The sequence below is a fragment of the Hypomesus transpacificus genome, chromosome 15 (assembly GCF_021917145.1).
Source record: "Hypomesus transpacificus isolate Combined female chromosome 15, fHypTra1, whole genome shotgun sequence".
In the NCBI taxonomy this organism is placed as follows: Eukaryota; Metazoa; Chordata; class Actinopteri; order Osmeriformes; family Osmeridae; genus Hypomesus; species Hypomesus transpacificus.
The window spans coordinates 14,368,284-14,387,213 of NC_061074.1; the positions used below are offsets into that span (position 1 = coordinate 14,368,284).

Genomic DNA, 18,930 nt, shown 5'->3' on the forward strand with positions numbered 1-18,930 from the left:
CAAGCCCCCTGCCCCTGCCTGCCCTCAAGCCTGGTCAGAGGAAGCTAATAGGCAGCTCAGTGTGAACATTCTGGAGCCAATAGATCTCAGCAGTGACGCTTCAGGAGTGGCCCTGGCTTGAAGCTCTGATTGAGATGGCTCTATTGAGAGCTGTTTGGGTCACTGATCAAGCTGGGGCATGTGATACTGCTCAGGAATTAGATTGGAGTCTGCAGGACTGGTCTTTGGTGAAAGCAGATACACATTTTGTGTCAGGTGAAATGAAGTAATGTGGCTGACAAGAAGCTGTCCAATGAGAGGGAAATTAAACACTTGATTTCAACTGCATTTAACAAATTGGTGTGGAAACATACTAAAGCCTGACAAAAATGTAATTTAATCTGTTTCTGGTAAAAGTTGAAGGTAAAAACGGTTTTCAGGTACCTTATCAGTATTAGACAAACTCCTACTCGCCGGGCAAAAATGTACCTATTTCGAATTTCCAAGCATAATACTGCAAGAAATGTATGAGAAAAATATCCAACAAAATGTGCTCTTTAGATCAGATAACATTTATCTCTAGAAGGTGTTTTCTTTCCCAATTTGCTTTTGGATATTTGAGCCAAGAGAGTTAAGGAAATATCTGTAAACTTGTCCATGCCATATAATTTATTAGACTGCATTATTATGGCAGGCAGCAACAGCGGCAAGGGCTATCCAATCTGCATTCACAGCACAGAGAAAAGTCCTCATTCTAAGTAATGTACCATTCACTCACTCTTATGCTGGAGCACTGACAAGCTGAAAGATTTCAAATTGTTCCATGCTGATGTGCTCTCACGGCCAAATGAGACAATCTGGCCACTCATGTTCCTGGATGTGATGAACCGACTGATTTGCAAACGGTGGAAATGCTGCACCTCTCAAACCTTGCCTCTGAATCACTCTCTTCCAATGCTCATAATTCAAGACGACATATTGAGATCAGTCGGTACTCCTAATCTTTTAGGCTAATGAGCAAATGTCTACATCAGAAATGTTTATACTGTATCACCTTATGCTCCAATATTCAGCACTATCAATGGTGTTTTCTTGCATCTCAAATGCAATCTTACATTCTGTATACATTTTGGGGGGAATAGATTTGTAGTGAAAAACCTGTAACTCTATTGGCCTACATCCTTGCTTGTGTCTGCAGGTATGACAGTTATGGCCGCCTGACCAATGTGACCCACCCCACGGGTAGGATGAGCAGCTACCGTACGGACTCAGACAGCTCTGTCCGAGTCCAGACAGAGGGCTCCAATAAAGAGGACATCACGGTGACCACCAACCTATCAGCTTCTGGCACCTTCTACACTCTTCTGCAGGGTGAGTATCTGAACAGTATGCATGTTAATTATACATTTAAATGATAAAGTACAGAATACAATATATAATAAAGATGTGAAGTCACTTGTAGTTTTTGAAGAAGTGCTTAAATAGTATTGGTGAATAAGCCCAATTAAGTCCTAATCTTGATGCATTATGATTGTATGTGAACAGTAGGCAGAGTAAATACAGTTGCTTTTTTTCTTCAGTCCTGCCTCCCACTCACAGATCTGAAAGTCCATATTGATTTTATGTCTCCAAACTTGATCTATAAAAATGCAGTTTTGTCAGCCCAGAGATCCTCTGTTTAGGAAATCCAATCAGTCAGGACTAGACAGAAAGTGTAAGGGGGGTCTCAGGCCCAAGCCTTGTATCCGTGAATTTTCTTGCATACTTGGGCATTTTGGTATCCTGTTTTGTGCCTGACCGACTGCCGCATCGATTACCAGTTGATAGCTTTGAACTCTCCAGCCCCGGTTCAATTTCGAAAAGAATGTAAAGATTTTTTCCTTACTAGCATTTGATTTGAAAGAGTCCTCCTCCCCCTCCACATTGATTGGATGACTCTCCTAGGGCAGAGTGAAAGGGGAGATGATAACCCCTGGTGGCTTCATGCGGCAGCGTGAGATGGTCACCTCACTGTGGTGACCTTGTGTTGGACATCTGCTGGCAAAAGGCAATGCGCCAGGCACGCCTCTGTTAATTAATTCACCATTGTCCGCTTTGTCAACTAACACTTCCATAATCACAGAACAGACAGCACTCTCTCTCTCACACGTATATACTGGAAATGTAGATTCTCGCACACTTGGTTGTGTTGACTTTTATAGCGCACCTGGTGATTTGTGTATTTATGTCTGGGTTACAGAGATGATTTAATCTCTTAAATCCTGCAGTCACCCTGAAACTGAAATTACAACTGAATGAGTTTGTGAATAAAAGGGGAATGTTTAGTGTACGATTAAATCTCTGAGTCGTGTTGTCAGATGCACTGTTCCACGTCTGTAGTCTGTTTTGATTAGAGTACAGCCTCTGTGTTCAAAGTCTCTTCCTGGCTAAGGTACAGGCAGCACCCCCTACCTACTGTACATCTTATGTATGCATTAGTGTGAACTCCATGTTCAGCAATATTTCCTTGTTCCCCTGGCTATCCCTGTTACACATTGTCACAAACCATTTCAACCATAATGCATTACCGTTTATAATGGATGTAGATTATAGAGAGATGGTTTCAACCAGACGTTCCACCCTTGACTAACAAAGATGTAAAAAGGCGGTTCTGAAATGTTACACTTGTTCACACCTGAAATAATCAACTGTAAATAGGCTAGATGTATGGTTTGATTGTTTTTCCATCCAACAAAATAAAGTAATTAGTGTGCTGTCTGACAAGCCATTAATTCTCAACAGCTGTTAATGAGAGTCATATTCATCTTGGTCCCTGCCAGTGCTCTGACAGGAGGCTAGAAGAGGACGTTCTCTGATGAATATATAAGAGGAGCTCTCAGGAAACATTATTCTCTGCTCTGGGTCTTGGGCTGCTAGTCACCTGGGGACAGTGACAGACAGGAGCTCTGTGTGCAGTGTGGCCACAGGCAAGCTATCTGATTTTGATAGCTTCCACTCCCATCTCCTTTAGGCTACAGGAACAGCTGTAAAACTTCGCTTTATTGGTGCTGTGAAACCTCCCTCTATTTGTCTTTGTTGTCACAGACCAGCCATCCTCATACCTTTTGTGGTTAAATACTGCTTCTAAATGGGCTGTGGCTGCGCAGCCATTTTAGATCAGTGTCTTACAATGATGATTATGACGTTAGATGATATCAATTTATTGTGATTGGTTTCTTGAACAACATGTGTTTGTCTTGGAACACAACCCCAATCATACTTGTGTACATATGTTTAAACCTCAGATCAAGTCCGGAACAGTTATTACATTGGACTGGATGGCTCTCTACGTCTGGTGCTGGCCAATGGCATGGAGGTGTCCCTGCATACAGAGCCCCACCTGCTGGCCGGCACTGTCAACCCCACAGTCAGCAAGAGGAACGTCACCCTGGCCATCGACAATGGCCTCAATCTGGTGGAGTGGAGGCAGAGGAAAGAGCAAGCCCGTGGTCAGGTCACCGTGTACGGACGCCGGCTTAGGGTAAGGCTTAAATAACAAACGCACACACTAACAAATTAACAATCCCAAATCAGAAATGAGGATTTAATTTCCTCTATATCATTTTTGGTATATTTTCATTGCAGCACCAAGATTGGGTTAGTAAGTCTCAAGAGTCCCAGGGCAGTATATCTTTGACAACATAAATACAGTGACCAAGTTATTTGAAGTGTTGCACTGCAGACAACCTTCCACTGGAACCTTAACTTTCAGAGATCAGAGAAGGTTAATGTGGTCACAGAGTGCAGCCATGCACCGGTGACCTGGGCCAGGTCGTTAAACCTTATTTTGACAGGACTTTCTCCTTGCCTCTGTTCCATACCTGCCGCAGCAGCTAACAATACCTTCTAAGACGGTTGTGCACAGCACACACACTCACACACACAAACACAGCAGAGCACACACGCATAGAACCTCACACACGTTATGGATTTATGTTTTCTGAAAGAAAACAGTGAGGTCTTGTGAAAAGTAGTGTCATCTTAAATTTCAGCAACACAGTCAAACCTTTAGAGAGGCAATAACAGAACCAATCAATCTATGTGACCTAGTTGGCTAGCAGCCTCGGTAAGCTGGCCTTGCTGTGATAATGCTGTAGCACACAGAATATCTCCCAGAACCTATTTTTATAAGGATAAACACACTATTTCTTTGTAGAATGTGACGAATGACCAAACGGTGAATTGAGCCTGAACCTAAATGTATTCACGATAAATGTCATTGTTTTTGTCTCGGGTAAAGCAAACTAAATCTTTGGTTAAGATGGGGGAGTGTGGCTCTGGCTTTGGTTGGTGACATGGCTAATGGGAGGTGCCACTTTGTCTGTCATTGGCTGTTCATTTAATGGTCCTAACATCCCTTTGGAATGAAAGCCTCTAATGTATGTAACAGACAATGGCCTCAGGGATGAGCTAGGAAATGGGAGCAGCCTAATGGGGAGAGGAGGGATGAGCTGGAATCATTGAGCGACCTTGAGTGGCATGTCAAGTGATATTACGTGGGTGGCTGGGTGAGTGTGTGGCGTGGTGGGGGAGGGCGGGGGGGGGGGGGGACGCGTGAGAAAGAGCATGGAGGGAGAGGGAAGGTGTGTGGGTCATGCTGGGTGTTTGTGCATGCATTGTTGTCATGGATTGTGAATGTACATCAACAAAAGCAAGAACAGAGAGTCTCTGCATGTTCCTGTCTGAGCTTGTTTGGGAGTGTGTTTCTTTAAATACATATTTGGGTGTGCTAGGTCCCTGTATGTGTTGAAATGTGTATGCCACGTTCTGAAGCTAAAGGGGTGTTTGGCAGACGTTGCTTTAGCCCTTGCCTGCCACAGTGACATGTGCCGCTCGGGTCTTCCCTAGCCAGCAGGAGAGCTCATGATTTATGCTGCCAGGGCACAGAAATTCTGTTTCTCTCCATGGAAACGGGGCCGCCTGTCAGCTTGAGTAGTTTGTAAATGTAATAGGGGAATCTTTCTGGCTGCCACTCTGTGGAGCCTAGATCCTGAGCCGCTTCATCTGAACAGGGAAGCATAGACAAAGCTTGTTCTGTCTGTACACAGCTTGTGGTATCACTGTGTTAGCTTTGCATTATCCCAACTGTGTCCTATACCGCTTTCCAATAACAGAGTCAACATATGTGTGCATGTTTGTTCAGAAACTGAGCAAATAAGATTATATTCCTTATCTCACCGGCAATGCGACCACAAGAACAATGCATATGCCCAAGCTAATATTAAACGTGAAAAACATAGATTTTGACTTATTTTAATTGGACTTCAAAAGCGATTGTGTAAATTCGTTAAATTCTATAAAAGAAATGTTTTTGATTATGGTAAGAGGTAATTAATGGTAATTAACTGAGGTTTTTGAAGGACATGTTTGATTACTCCTTTAAGATAATTAGGCTGATTTATGTTTGTGAAAGTTTGAATACAATATAAACATATGTAAATAAAACATTTCAGCTGGACGTGTGGATGTGAGGCGAATGCTTCCACCATCCGTATCTCACCCCTTCTTGTTTAAGTCAGCATCCAATTTAAAACATTCCTCTTGAATGGGTTTCCATTCTCCAAAAGCCCAGAATATCTCTGCTGAAAACCATTGAACCAGATCTTGTTCATGAGGAGCCCTGTCTCTCCCATGCCTTTCTATCCACCCACCAATCAATCCCACTATGCAGATCATGACCCACCGTCTCTCCTGTTCTTTCCTGAGAACAGAACACTCATCTGCAGGGCTATAACATTTCAACAAACAATAACAGGTTCACGTTCTTGATTACAGATGGTGGAAGTTACTCAAAAACCTTCAAAATAACTTGTCATCTCTTGGATAGACGGATCGATCTGAATGTCAGATCAGCAAAAAATTGCTAAATTGACGGTCTTGTAACAGTATCTTCCGTTGAGGCCTGGGAAATTAGGAATGTCCCTTTTTAATTGTTTGGAGTCATTACTGTTGTTGCTCCAGCCTTTCAGGAAGTTAATGATGCTATTCCTGTGCACACTCCTTTTTGATGTCAAATAATCCTCTCTATTAGGTATTGGAGACTTTAATTGGCCCCAGTGTAATTGTCCCTTCACAAAATAGAGACCTGAGCCAGCTCATTTTAGTTTGAGGAAGGGGAAAGGAGACTTAACAAACCACCAGCCCCTTGTGACTCACTCTTGAGGCTCACTGATGCCAAGCCACTAAAGAAAGGCCAGAGGCAGCTTTCAGAGTTGTTTTAAGACTCTACTAATCCCCGTAGAACTGTGCCAACCTGTGTGCCAGGCTACCTGATGGGTAACCAGGCAGAATAATCAGAAAGACATGAAGGCAAACAGAAAGAAAGAGGGTTGTGATGGATGGAGGATGGAAAGGAAGGGGATGGGAAACTGTTTAAACATACTGTAGCCTTTCATTTCCTTCTGATATCCTATTTGTTTGTTCAGACACCCGCTCATTTGAACAATCGTGTGCCTCCCCTTGCGTCCCCTGTCCCTGATTTCTGCCCTGCTCTTCCTGCATGCCTTCCATTACTCAGATTATGCTGATTGATGCTGCTGCTGTCGCTTCATGTATACTGCAGCACGGTTAGTCTCAGACAAAGCCTGGCAGGGGCTTCCTATCCGGGCTGACCTGGACGTGGCCTGTGGCCCATGTTGAGAGGAGAGTCTTTCTGCTCTGATCACAGTGTGTGCAGGGGTCACCGAGGCCTCAGGCATTAGCTTGGTGCAGAAACTGTGAAGTGGCATTCAGACAATGTTCTGAGCCGTTGACTTCTTTCTTCGCACAGGAGTGGAATTGATTATTCTTACTTTTTTTTCCTTTTACAGAAATAGCTAAGTAAAGTGAGTCATCTATGCCTGATAATTCTTTTCTCAGCATAAAAAATGATTTTAATGTACAATGTGGCTCCTATTTTCCTTGCATGAATAAGCACATCCACTGAATTTTTACACAAACAAAGAAATATGGTAATTCCTATAAATGCATCACTTCAATGATTTATGTACTCTTGAGATTTGGCTGCTATTGTAATTATTAAAGAATCACACTTAAGGTAAGGTTTCAAATTTCTTCACAGGCTTGCACTTTAGAAAACATTGCTAAAGGAAGGCTCTCTTCAATCCTTGTTAACTTCCAAAACAGATTGCTTCGCTCTTCTCTCACATTATTATTAATTTCAGTAGTGGCAAGAACTTTGAACTGACTCTGTCCCCTGCTTCTTTCTCTGCCACAGGTTCACAATAGAAACTTGCTGTCACTAGACTTTGACAGGATCACAAGGACAGAAAAGGTTTATGATGACCACAGGAAGTTCACACTGCGGATCCACTATGACCATGCTGGCAGACCCACACTGTGGGCACCCAGTAGTCGCCTCAATGGGGTCAACGTCACCTACTCCTCAGGTGGAAATGTGGCAGGGATCCAGAGGGGAACCATGTCAGTACGTATGGAGTACGACCAGAATGGAAGAATCACATCCCAGATCTTTGCTGATGGTAAATCGTGGAGCTACACCTACCTGGAGAAGGTAAACAAGAGTTTGCTGCTGATGGAAAATATCCCCTTTACAGATGGGAGATCATGTTGATTTCGCTGTTTCAGCCCTGAGGGATTTGTCAAAAAAGAACACTTAACAGGAGCTTTGAGACTGTGGTTCAAAGTTAACTTTTAATCCTCCTGTAGGGTTGGATAGTTTTGTTGCATATTATCCAATTCTGGCTTAAACAATTGTTAAAGTGTAATAAAAGCCTGTCTGTTGCTCTTGGCAGGAACTGCACAGTGTTAGGGCAGTCTGACAGTGCAGCTGTACCTTAAATAGCTTTGAGGAGCAGAAGAGAGTAAATTACGCAGTATACTTATCTTTCAGGGATATGTAACAGGCTTCAATTTGCAGACTAAAACATTTAATATGAAAATGTCATTGAAAATGCCCCAGTGTTAGTCTGAAGTCAGTTTAGCAACTCATCACAATCGTTGAAACACAGACACCCTGTTGTGACAGTCTTTGATTCAATTTCAAGATATTGTTTATTTACCCAGGAAGACTTCTCATAGGAGCCCGTTTTTGTGGAGACTGTGAGAGACTCATTGTTGAGCCCAAAAGAGCCCCAAACACAAGGAACAAGAAGATGTCTGTTTATAAAATCATGTCTTCAGGACATTGTAACATCAGAGGACTATCTGTAGATTTATTTTCAACCTTTCTAAACATTTTTATGTATTTCTTTATTCATAGCATGAAAGGGAGGAAATGGGTGGATATACAAATGTTGTAGTCTAACTTGCATGCCTAATAAGCATTGTAGCCATAAGAAATGTACCTAACTTGACCTTTTTGGCATACTTTCATGTTTTCTGACCTACACAAAGTCAATAATATACTGAACAGCATGCACACTATTGTAGGTACATACAGTAGTTGATATTATTACATATGATTAATTTGTTTGCATAAAAAACACATTTATTAGGAGCTGGAAGTGCTACTCTTGCAAATTGTGTGAAAACATTTTCTCCCTCTTTTTCTTGACAGTCCATGGTTCTTCTGCTCTACAGTCAGCGGCAGTACATCTTTGAGTTTGACAAGAACGACCGCCTTTCCTCTGTGACCATGCCCAACGTTGCGCGGCAGACCCTGGAGACCACACGCTCCATTGGTTACTATAGAAACACCTATGGGCCTCCAGAAGGCAACGCCTCCGTGCTGCAGGACTACAGTGAGAACGGCCAGCTGCTACAGACCACCTACATGGGAACAGGCCGCAGAGTCATCTACAAGTACGGCAAGCTGGCCAAAATGCTGGAGATCCTGTATGACACCACACGGATTGCCTTCTCCTATGACGAGGCAGCTGGCATGCTGAAAACCGTCAACCTGCAAAGCGAGGGCTTCACATGCACCATCCGCTACCGCCAGATAGGACCTCTCATCGATAGGCAGATCTTCCGTTTTAGCGAGGAAGGCATGGTTAATGCACGGTTCGACTACGTCTATGATAACAGTTTCCGGGTCACTAGCATGCAGGCCGTCATTAACGAGACCCCTCTGCCGATTGACCTGTATCGCTATGACGATGTGTCTGGAAAGACGGAACAATTTGGGAAATTTGGCGTGATCTATTATGACATCAATCAGATCATCACCACAGCAGTTATGACCCACACCAAGCACTTTGACGCCTACGGCCGGGTTAAGGAGGTGCAGTACGAGATCTTCCGCTCTCTCATGTACTGGATGATGGTCCAGTATGACAACATGGGCCGGATGGTGGCCAAGGAGCTGAAAGTGGGGCCTTATGCCAACACGACTCGCTACACCTACGAGTATGATGCAGATGGCCAGCTCCAGGTAGTCTCTATCAACGACAAGCCCCTGTGGAGGTACAGTTACGACCTTAATGGCAACCTCCACCTCCTCAGCCCGGGCAACAGCGCCCGCCTCACGCCCCTGCGGTACGACCTCCGAGACAGGATCACTCGTCTGGGAGATGTCCTGTACCGGGTGGACGAGGACGGCTTTCTCAAGCAAAGAGGGAATGACTACTTTGAGTACAGCTCAGCCGGCCTTCTGATTAAAGTGTACAACAAGGTGAGTGGGTGGACCATCTCATACCGTTACGATGGACTTGGCCGGAGGGTGTCCAGCAGAAGCAGCGTGGGTCACCACCTGCAGTTCTTCTATGCTGACCTTTCCAGCCCCACCAGGGTCACCCACATGTACAACCACTCCAGCTCAGAGATCACCTCACTCTACTATGACCTACAGGGACATCTGTTTGCCATGGAGCTCAGTAGTGGAGATGAGTTCTATGTGGCCTGTGACAACATAGGAACCCCACTTGCTGTGTTCAGCGGCTCAGGCATCATGATCAAGCAGATTCTCCACACGGCTTTTGGAGAGGTGTACCTGGACACCAACCCCAGCTTCCAGCTGGTGGTGGGTTACCAGGGCGGCTTGTACGAGCCTCTCAGCAGGCTGGTCCACATGGGCCGCAGGGACTACGACGTCCTGGCTGGTCGATGGACTACACCGGACCACGAAGTCTGGAGCCGCCTCAACAGCAACAACATTGTGCCCTTTAACCTCTACATGTTCAAGAACAACAACCCCCTGAGCAACAACCAGGAAACAAAGTGCTACATGACAGGTGAGTTAGAGGGACGCCTGATGCAGACAGAGTAAAACCGGTTCTTCTGAAATGATCCCTTTGATCAAATTCAAAATTACATTGTAAAAATACCTTCTACCACACTAAAATAAAGTCCCTCTCAACATCAAAGTGAAAAACAGTCTGCCCACTTTATGGTTTGTTTTGAGCATCTTCACTGGTTTTGCTGTATTTTGTCCATTTCTTTCCAATGGCTATCATTTTCATTTGCTTAGTGCTCTAAGCGAAGTATAGTGCACAGCTAAGTCCCCTCTGTGGTTGAACATTCGGATTTCTTCCCAGAAATATCTTTCTAAGTTGCGTCTGTGCAAGGGGGAGGTAATGGCAGTCGAAGCTCCCCTATGGAGACGGAGAACACAATGGGCCTATAGAGGCCCAGGCTAAGGGCTGCTGTATCAACCTCTGTTGTTAGAAGCACAGCCACATTGGTAGAAGATAGCAGTATTATGAGGGTACTCTACTGTCACGTCACTGGGCTAGAATACATCCTGGGAAAAAATATTGCCTCGTTGACCGTTATGACTTGTTCTCTGCTATTTCCAAATCGTAACTCAAAGTCCCCTAATTGTAAAGTTACTCATACAGTCTGTCTTTATGATTTTGCAAGATGCATTAATAAGTATCTCCAGATATTTCTGAATAATGTATTTCTCATTTTTCGAATGGTACATTTGAATAAAATAGGTGCTATTTGCTGTATTTCGGCAAAAAGAAAGAGTTTAGCTGTAATCCTCACTTAAATAGGGGGGTATTCAGTTCTGCAGTCAACTAGTTAGAATTCCAAGCAGTGTTAGGCACCAGAGTGGGTCTGCCTCAATTGTGATTGATGGTGCTGACATTTCCATTTCATTCACTGAATTGCTATGGTCCTTTCATTGTCCTCAAACAAATTCTTATTTAAAATAGCTTTGTCAGGTGGCACAATGTGGCATTACAGAGCTTTGACAAACGGGCACCCAAGTGTCAATGCAATGATTCTGCTGTCTGTGACAAATATTGCTTGGGGCCAAAATATTGAGAGAAAAAAAAAGCTTTTTGTAATGTTCTTTCCATCACACCAATTGATTGGCACCTTATAAAGAGAGATATATTTCAGTGATTAAACAGCTGTGTGGTGCTGCTCCAGAGTTGACATAAGACAGCTGATGATCAGCATGAGAATCTATCCCAGATGCCACTTGCATCCAGCTGTGTGAGTTTTAGTGCGGCACCTGCAGCGGGGAGGAATCTTCTCTCCGCAATGTTGCCACAGCCTTGCATCATAGACTAATCATAGCTTGTCCAGTGTCTGACAAAAAATCAAGTGTCCTGACTGTGAGTGGAGATTACTTCAAGGAGACAACCACTCGACCTGCAGTGTCAAGCGTTTACATTAATCACTCTCACTGAGCTGTAGGATCTCATTCAAACCAGAAAAGTTTTTGTACTGTAGATAATACAGTCTGTTTGCGATTAGTAATTAAATGTTTCTTACGACACAATTCTTCTTCTGACAGATGTCAACAGTTGGCTAGTGACATTCGGGTTCCAACTGTACAACGTCATCCCTGGCTACCGCAAACCCAGCACAGATGCCATGGAGCCATCCTACGAGTTGGTCCGCACCCAGATTAAAACACAGGAGTGGGACAGCACCAAGGTAAACCTGTTTCCCCTGCCACTCTCCAGTCTAGCAGCACACCTCGCCTCACACCTTCCCCACCCACGACCGCTCCTCTCCCCTCCAACTTCATTAGCAGGAATCCAGGCTTTCTGTGGGCAGACGCCCAGGGGAGATGGTCAGACCCAGCCACAGCTCAGTGAGCCAGGTCTCAGCACTTGGCCCTCATCTCAGGGAATGGGGTCAGGCTAAACAGCTCTTGTAATTGTCCTGCCATTAGGGAAATTCACTCCTCGTTCCCTCCACCACTGGCCATTGATTTCATCTCGGTCTTACACTCTCAGCCCGAGTCAAAGAGGCAGCAGACATGCTCTGATTCCTGCGTTTATCAGGACCTTTAAGTCGCCTCCAAGTAAACTGAATTATTGAAGAGGCTGCTGCTGTTGTTGTCTTGGGTTTGGTTACAGCCATGTCAAATGCCACCCATCAGGAGGGCTGAGGGGGTGGCGGGCCACACTAGCTTTATGCAGAATGTCACTCAGTTATACCTTAATAGGATAGGCTTTCATGGCCATTAAGTCAATAAAAAGAAGAGCTGTCATCCTAAAAGCCCCTGTGATGATATCACTGCGGATGTGTAACTTAGCACCTGAAGCTACTAACTTTTTACTTATTTTCTTTAATTCACCCAATTTTCTTTCCCATAGCCACTTGTTGGGCCCAGCCCAAACTAAAGGATATTGTACGACACAAATGTTCAGTGCGAAAGGGTCAAACCTCTGTCTACTATTTAACCAACATTATTGTCTCTCGTAACTTCATCCAAACCATTTTAGTTTACATTATGTTCTCGTATGAAAGGTATTTTGGCCTCCTCTGTAATGCTCAAACTCTGTATGCCCTATAAATGGAAAAACTAGCTTCTGACATATATTGAGTTCCCACCCAGGACGTTTCCTAATGTTTTACATGTTTCAGAGGAAGACCAGTTCAACGAAAAAATTGCACACAGGTCTTTACAACCTGCTATGACCAATTAAACCTGTACAGTAGTATTGTCAAATCAGCCTTCCTTCAGCCTTACCAGTTAAATACAGAATATGTAGCCAGATCCTGCTGTGAATATCTACTAGTAATGGACTCCAAGAGGATGGTTCCTATATGAAGCCCTAGGGACCCCCCATGTGTGCCTGCCCATATCTCCATCTCTGTAGGGAGCCTCTGAACTCAGCCCGATGCCTCCTTCAAGGCAGTCACAAAGAGGACAGATCTAATTGAATTCAAAGGCGTTCCACATATTTCCATTTCAAATATTAGTTTCTGCTTCTGAAGAGAAATGGAATAAATGCATGAATGTCAGGGAGGATTCATTTATTTTCAGGCGTACAATTTCCATGCCACAAAATTCAGGTGATGATCCTGACAGAGGCTTTGGTGTTCTACTTGACTGGTTGTCACCCAAGACCTGACAACTAGTCAAGACCTGTAATGCAACACTCAACTGCCATTACTCACACATTTGCTCAAATTACCTAATTAATTTAACTGCTCTAAAAGGAATTGCTTTTGTGTAAATGTTATCATTGGCATACTGACATTTAAACTTGCCTAGTATCTTGGAAAAATATCAAAGTATCTTTGATGTTTAATCTCATCTACAATGTTTACGAGAGATCTATTTTTACGTTGGACCCCGGAGTGTTTACTCCAGGTAATATGTGAAAAGTGAAAGGGAAGTTAGAGATAATGAGTCATTATCCTGTGCGTCGAAGACATAATGATTATATGCTACAGCAAGGGCCACCCCTTCTGAACACACATCTTCTTTCGAATTACACTTGCAAAAGCAGTGCTGAAGGCTCTGTTATTGCTATTTCGCTCCTCGCTCCAGATAGCCAAAGCAGCCTAATTAAATGTAAAATTCTTTGAAGCATGAATTCAGCCCTTAAACTGTACACAATATATCCTGTAAACTGGCAGTATTTTACAGACCGAATGGAAATGTGCATGGCTCCCAATCTCCTCTCATCCAGGCTCATATTTCAGCATACAGCTGAAGCAGCATACAGATTGAAACATGGCATGAAGCGTCAGACAGAGGAGTCTGGCAGAGCACCAAGCTCTATCGTGGACTCTGAGTAGTGCTGCAGGCTGATTGCACCCCATGCTATGTGACTGATGCTTCTGTGGGAGGTCCCAGGAGCCTGCTTCAGCAAAGTGGCAGACATGGTCCCCTTCCCCAGCCTCCCTCAGGTAGCTGACCAGGGTCACAGCACTAGCGCAGTAAACAAACATGCAGCGGCATGGTGTGAATTGTCCCTCAGGCCATCGCTCCCTCCCACTATTCCCTGCATCGCAGCTGAACCCCCTTCAGCCCCTTGCCAGTGGGGACGTGCGACCCCCACACACTCACGGGACTGACTGGCCAGAGAGGCTGGTCTCAGCCGCCAGCTCCCCTGCCCCCCTCCCATCATCAGACCCTTGTTCAGCCCAGAGGGAGGAGAGAGCGAACCAGAGGCCAGCAGAGACCAAATTAGAAAATTAGTTTTTAAGGAGGCTGGGCACTTGACAAAACCTCCTTTTAGCCCCAATGGCAGCTTGGCGTTAGACACTGTCAGCAGGCTTGTTGTTCTGCTCAGACCTGTCTGGGCCGATGTCTCGCTTTGGCCACCCGGCTCCCGTCTCATATAACTGGCCTGGCTCTAATGCCCTGTTCTCTGCAAGGAGCATATATTAACTCATCTAAGAGTGCAATGAATTGGCTTTACACAAAGAGGAGGAAAAGGCCTCCTGGTCTCTTTGGGAATTAAGTAAATTCACAGCCAACTCATTCCCTTTTCATTCTGTGTTTAGCCCAGTGTGGCTGTCAAGAGATGGCAGTTTTACCCATAATTTCTTTGTTACTTGTCGCTTGTTCTGTGTCCATTGATCCTCCTGTCTTATGTGGAGGGAGGATATAAGTGAAGCACACAGTACCATATCATTGTATATATTTTGTTTATTGAACAAATAATGAGTTATCAATGTGGTGTCCTTAAAGAGCTGCAGGCTACCAGTCAACAGTATGTTGTTGTAATGAAGTCATCAGGGATCACAGCTTAGACTAATACATATTGAAAAGAACCATCCAGAGGTTCAATCAATTTTTATTTTACTTAGCTGGTGGAGCAGAACTAACTAGGCACATTTGTTCATGACTTTAGGATTTGTTTTTATAGAATGTATTACATAAAAAATATTATGTCAGGGATTGGAAAAAACAAGTAGCGTGCATTTAATGCAATGGCAAAGCTCTGAATCATTTACAACCTTCAACACATGTAAAAATGTTGTCGAATGATCCATATAAGACATGTTAACATGAAAAAGAATGCCTTATGTTCCAGTGTCAGAATATGAAATATGAAACGTTTGAAGTGCTAATGAAGCAACATGATTCTCACTTTTGGAAAAGGAGCAGCTGAATCTAGAAATAATAGTTGGTGTCTAGTTGCATTTTTCCTCCCAAACCATCAGGAAATAGAGTTTACACCAGAGTATAAGCCAAAGGGAGGTGTGAGGTGCTGGATGAGTAGGATTTTTATTTGCAGAAAAGGCCTGTCAAGATGTATAAATTGTAAAAATGAAAATGTAAGAAAATTGAGTTTTATGCCTTGCTAAAAATAATAACACCAATGTTGTTTTGTTTCATTATGTGAGTCAAAGGTTTTAGGATGTTATGACTAACTCAGGCATTGTGTTGTTTTGCAGTCTCTCCTTGGTGTGCAGTGTGAGGTGCAGAGGCAGCTCAAGGCCTTTGTGAAGCTGGAGCGCTTTGGACAGATCTATGGTGCCGCAAGCGCTGGCTGTCCTCAGACCGAGGGCAAGACGCTCTTTGCCTCCGGGGGCTCAATTTTCGGCATGGGCGTGAAGTTTGCCATCCGAGACGGACGCATCAGCACTGACATCATCAGCCTGGCCAATGAGGATGGACGTCGCATGGCAGCTGTCCTCAACGATGCCTTCTACCTGGAGAACCTCCACTTCACCATTGACGGCGTAGATACACACTACTTTGTCAAGCTTGGCTCTGTGGAGGGAGATCTCTCCTTGATCGGCATGTCTGTGGGTCACCGCACGCTGGAGACGGGAGTGAACGTGACCGTGTCTCAGGTCAACGCTGTGCTCAACGGCAGGACTAGGCGCATTACCGACATCCAGCTGCAGTACGGCCCGCTGAGTCTGAACACGCGCTACGGCAGCAGCGTGGATGAAGAGAAGGCCCGGGTTCTGGAGCTGGCCAGACAGAGGGCCGTAGTTCAGGCCTGGGCCCGCGAACGCCAGAGACTGAGGGATGGAGAGGAATGTTCCCGCCTCTGGACGGAAGGAGAGAAACAGCAGCTCTTAGGCTCGGGGAAGGTGCAGGGCTACGATGGCTACTATGTGGTTTCAGTGGACCAATACCCAGAGCTGTCAGACAGTGTTTACAATGTTCGTTTTATGAGACAAAGTGAAATGGGCCGAAGGTGACATGAAAACCAGGCACCACTGACAAACTCAAACACCATATAAGGACTACTTGCCAAAGACAGTTGCTTACATGACCACTTTTTTGTTTCTTTGATTGTCTTCAACTTGTTTTTTTTATATCGCTATATGAAAACACATGGTTGTTATCAGTTGCACTGCATTAACAGTCGAGTGCCCTTCTCCTTTTAATATTCTTCAACAGTCTTTTCCCTGCAAGTTTGGCTGCTAGAAGATGACATTTGTGACGCCTATGACTTACGTTTGCGACTCCATTTCTCTGTCCCTGTTGCTGATTCTGTTCAAAGGAATCTAAAGAGTATTGGTTACGCATTCCGTACGCTGGCTCTCACTCTGCTGCCAGTCTTGCAGATTGTTATTCACAAGCTTGCTCCGTTCTGCCTTTTTCTGCGCCTCAGCCAAGGAGAGACCTTCTCTTTTAATCGCTTGTTTTTATACTTGAAGACCCCATTCCTCCAGCCATTGATAAATAGCAAGTCTGCCGTCCATAGCTCCCTCATCAGGACCTCAGCTGAACTTGTCTAAGCACCTACCTTTGTGTAATGTCTCGTAATGTTACTTTTTAAAGAGAAACCTGGTACTCATTTGTGGTCCTAACCAAGCTTTGAAGGCTCTAGTGCACCCTGACAGAGCATGCTGACAGCCTCTCAGTGGACTTTATACTGATTAAATGGCTGAATCAAAATGATGGTAATGCAGACAAAAGAAATATGAAGTCACTTTATGATGATTTTGTGTGATTATTCTTTACTTTTGTCTGGGATCTGCTGTCCATATAGAAAAAAGAAGATAAAACTGTACTCTTTATTTGACTGTGGCCAGACAACTCTATTATGAAAATACTAAAGCCAACCCTGTAAAAAAGATAATATGGAACTAAAATGTCCATATCACAACAAAGGATATTTTATGGGAATGGTTTTGAATGACCTTTGGTTTGGTTTTATAAATAGCTATATGAAATAACAGTATAACAAATGTGAATTCAGAAATGTGAACTATTGTCCCTTTTATTGCTAATTGTTGTACTTGAACAATACTTAAGGGTGTATCTACACTTTGAATAAAGTATGAATATGTTTGGAAAGGTTATTTAGTTAAAATAATTACTTGTGTGTTTTTTTTTTTATTTACAGAAGATGAAAGAATACATTCTACTGATATACAGCAGTCTAAAACATACATGAATGACAGTGTTTCTTTTAGTAATGTACTTTCTGAGCAGTATTTCTCTCTATATTCATCCTATCAAGTATGCTCTGAGTGGAGAGATTGTCAAGGTGAGAAAAGATAAATTGCTTAAAAAACATCTCATTACTAAAACATTTCCAGGGTAGCCTTATTAAAACATTGACTGCTGGACTAGTTGGCTGAGCATTGTATTGTGGTGCAGTAAAGAACCATGAATAGCCTTTGCCCTAAGGGCTGCTCAGGGGTCAGTATATGAAGTGCTCTGAATCTTTAGAGATGGTATCCAGCAGGACCCATGGCTGCTGAAATGCATTAGACCTCCAGGTGTGTTAGTTCCACCCTGTAGACAAAATGTCTTAGATACACGCAAACCTTGGAAATCATCCTTTTGGACATAATGAGGTCCCTCTGATATGGTAGCTCCGGTGTCTAAGTCTTTCAGAAAGAAAAAATAAAATGGCAATCTTTTTAAAAACAAAAATCCAGTGGATTTTGGAGGATGTTAAATATGATGAGAAGGGTGTTATTGGTACAACAACTGGTTCTTTGGTCGTTGTTAAGATGGTCCGCTGACAATTTTTGTTATTGCAATCAAGCACCTGACAAAGCTTATCGGGTGAATAAGTGTTTCTCTGTACAAAAGTTAAGCATTCAGTACACAGTATTTTTTGCTGTTGGTTGATACCGTGACATTGAAGGAGAATTCCCATTGTGGAATATTGCACTGAGAACTGTTGCTTCATGAGGCTGTATCTTTTTCTAAAGTTAAACATTTTTGAGTTTCTATTTGTCAACACTGTGTTTTTAGCGCTTCTCCTTGACCTTGTATATAAGAAACAACAAAAAAAGCTGTACATTAAATGCAAATGTAGACACCTTTTAGAGCTACAGCAGTGATCCTGTGTAGTCTTTAGGTTTCAAAATAAAAGGAATATTTTGTGTTTACACTTTGTACTAATTCATTGTGTTTTGTAAGCTGCCGTCCTCAGCGCCTAAAAGGGTCAGTGCATGTAGCTTTGAATGTTTGTTTCTGTTAATGTGTCAGATCTCATGTAGTACACAATACACTTACTATTCCACACTACAGTGCAAGATGTATGTTGCTAATACACACAGAGTATGAGATAATATTGTTGTCACTATAGGCCAAGGGGATGAGAGTGATTTCTTTAGTAATTCAGTGCCTAAAAGAATAAACCGGGTATTAAAGTAAAGACACAATCGAATGCATTATGTGGACCAGGGCCTGTTTTCAACCCTTTTATATTAGTGTGGAAAGGAACGGACACATACTGTGTGCCTCAGGACTCTTCTGACAGTGTGGCGAAGGCATGGGGCGTCTGTAACATTTACACTCACTGCAGGCAAGGATAGCACTTTGCCCAGAGGGAAGCTCGATGGACTGTTTTACCTGTGCACACAGCACTCTGTTGTAAGTCT

General features: G+C 43.6%; 1 protein-coding gene across 1 annotated transcript in view; it reads left to right on the plus strand.

The window, feature by feature from the left end:
• The window catches only part of tenm4 (teneurin transmembrane protein 4), a 113,397-nt gene extending 95,013 nt beyond the window's left edge, over nt 1–18,384 (plus strand). Inside the window, exons 26-31 of the mRNA XM_047036567.1 lie at nt 1,178–1,350; nt 3,264–3,499; nt 7,235–7,531; nt 8,537–10,151; nt 11,669–11,811; nt 15,523–18,384. Of these exons, the coding sequence (XP_046892523.1) occupies nt 1,178–1,350; nt 3,264–3,499; nt 7,235–7,531; nt 8,537–10,151; nt 11,669–11,811; nt 15,523–16,281 (3,223 nt within the window). The 3' untranslated portion in view covers nt 16,282–18,384. The remainder of the gene's footprint in view (nt 1–1,177; nt 1,351–3,263; nt 3,500–7,234; nt 7,532–8,536; nt 10,152–11,668; nt 11,812–15,522) is intronic.
• Nucleotides 18,385–18,930: the final 546 nt, after the last annotated feature.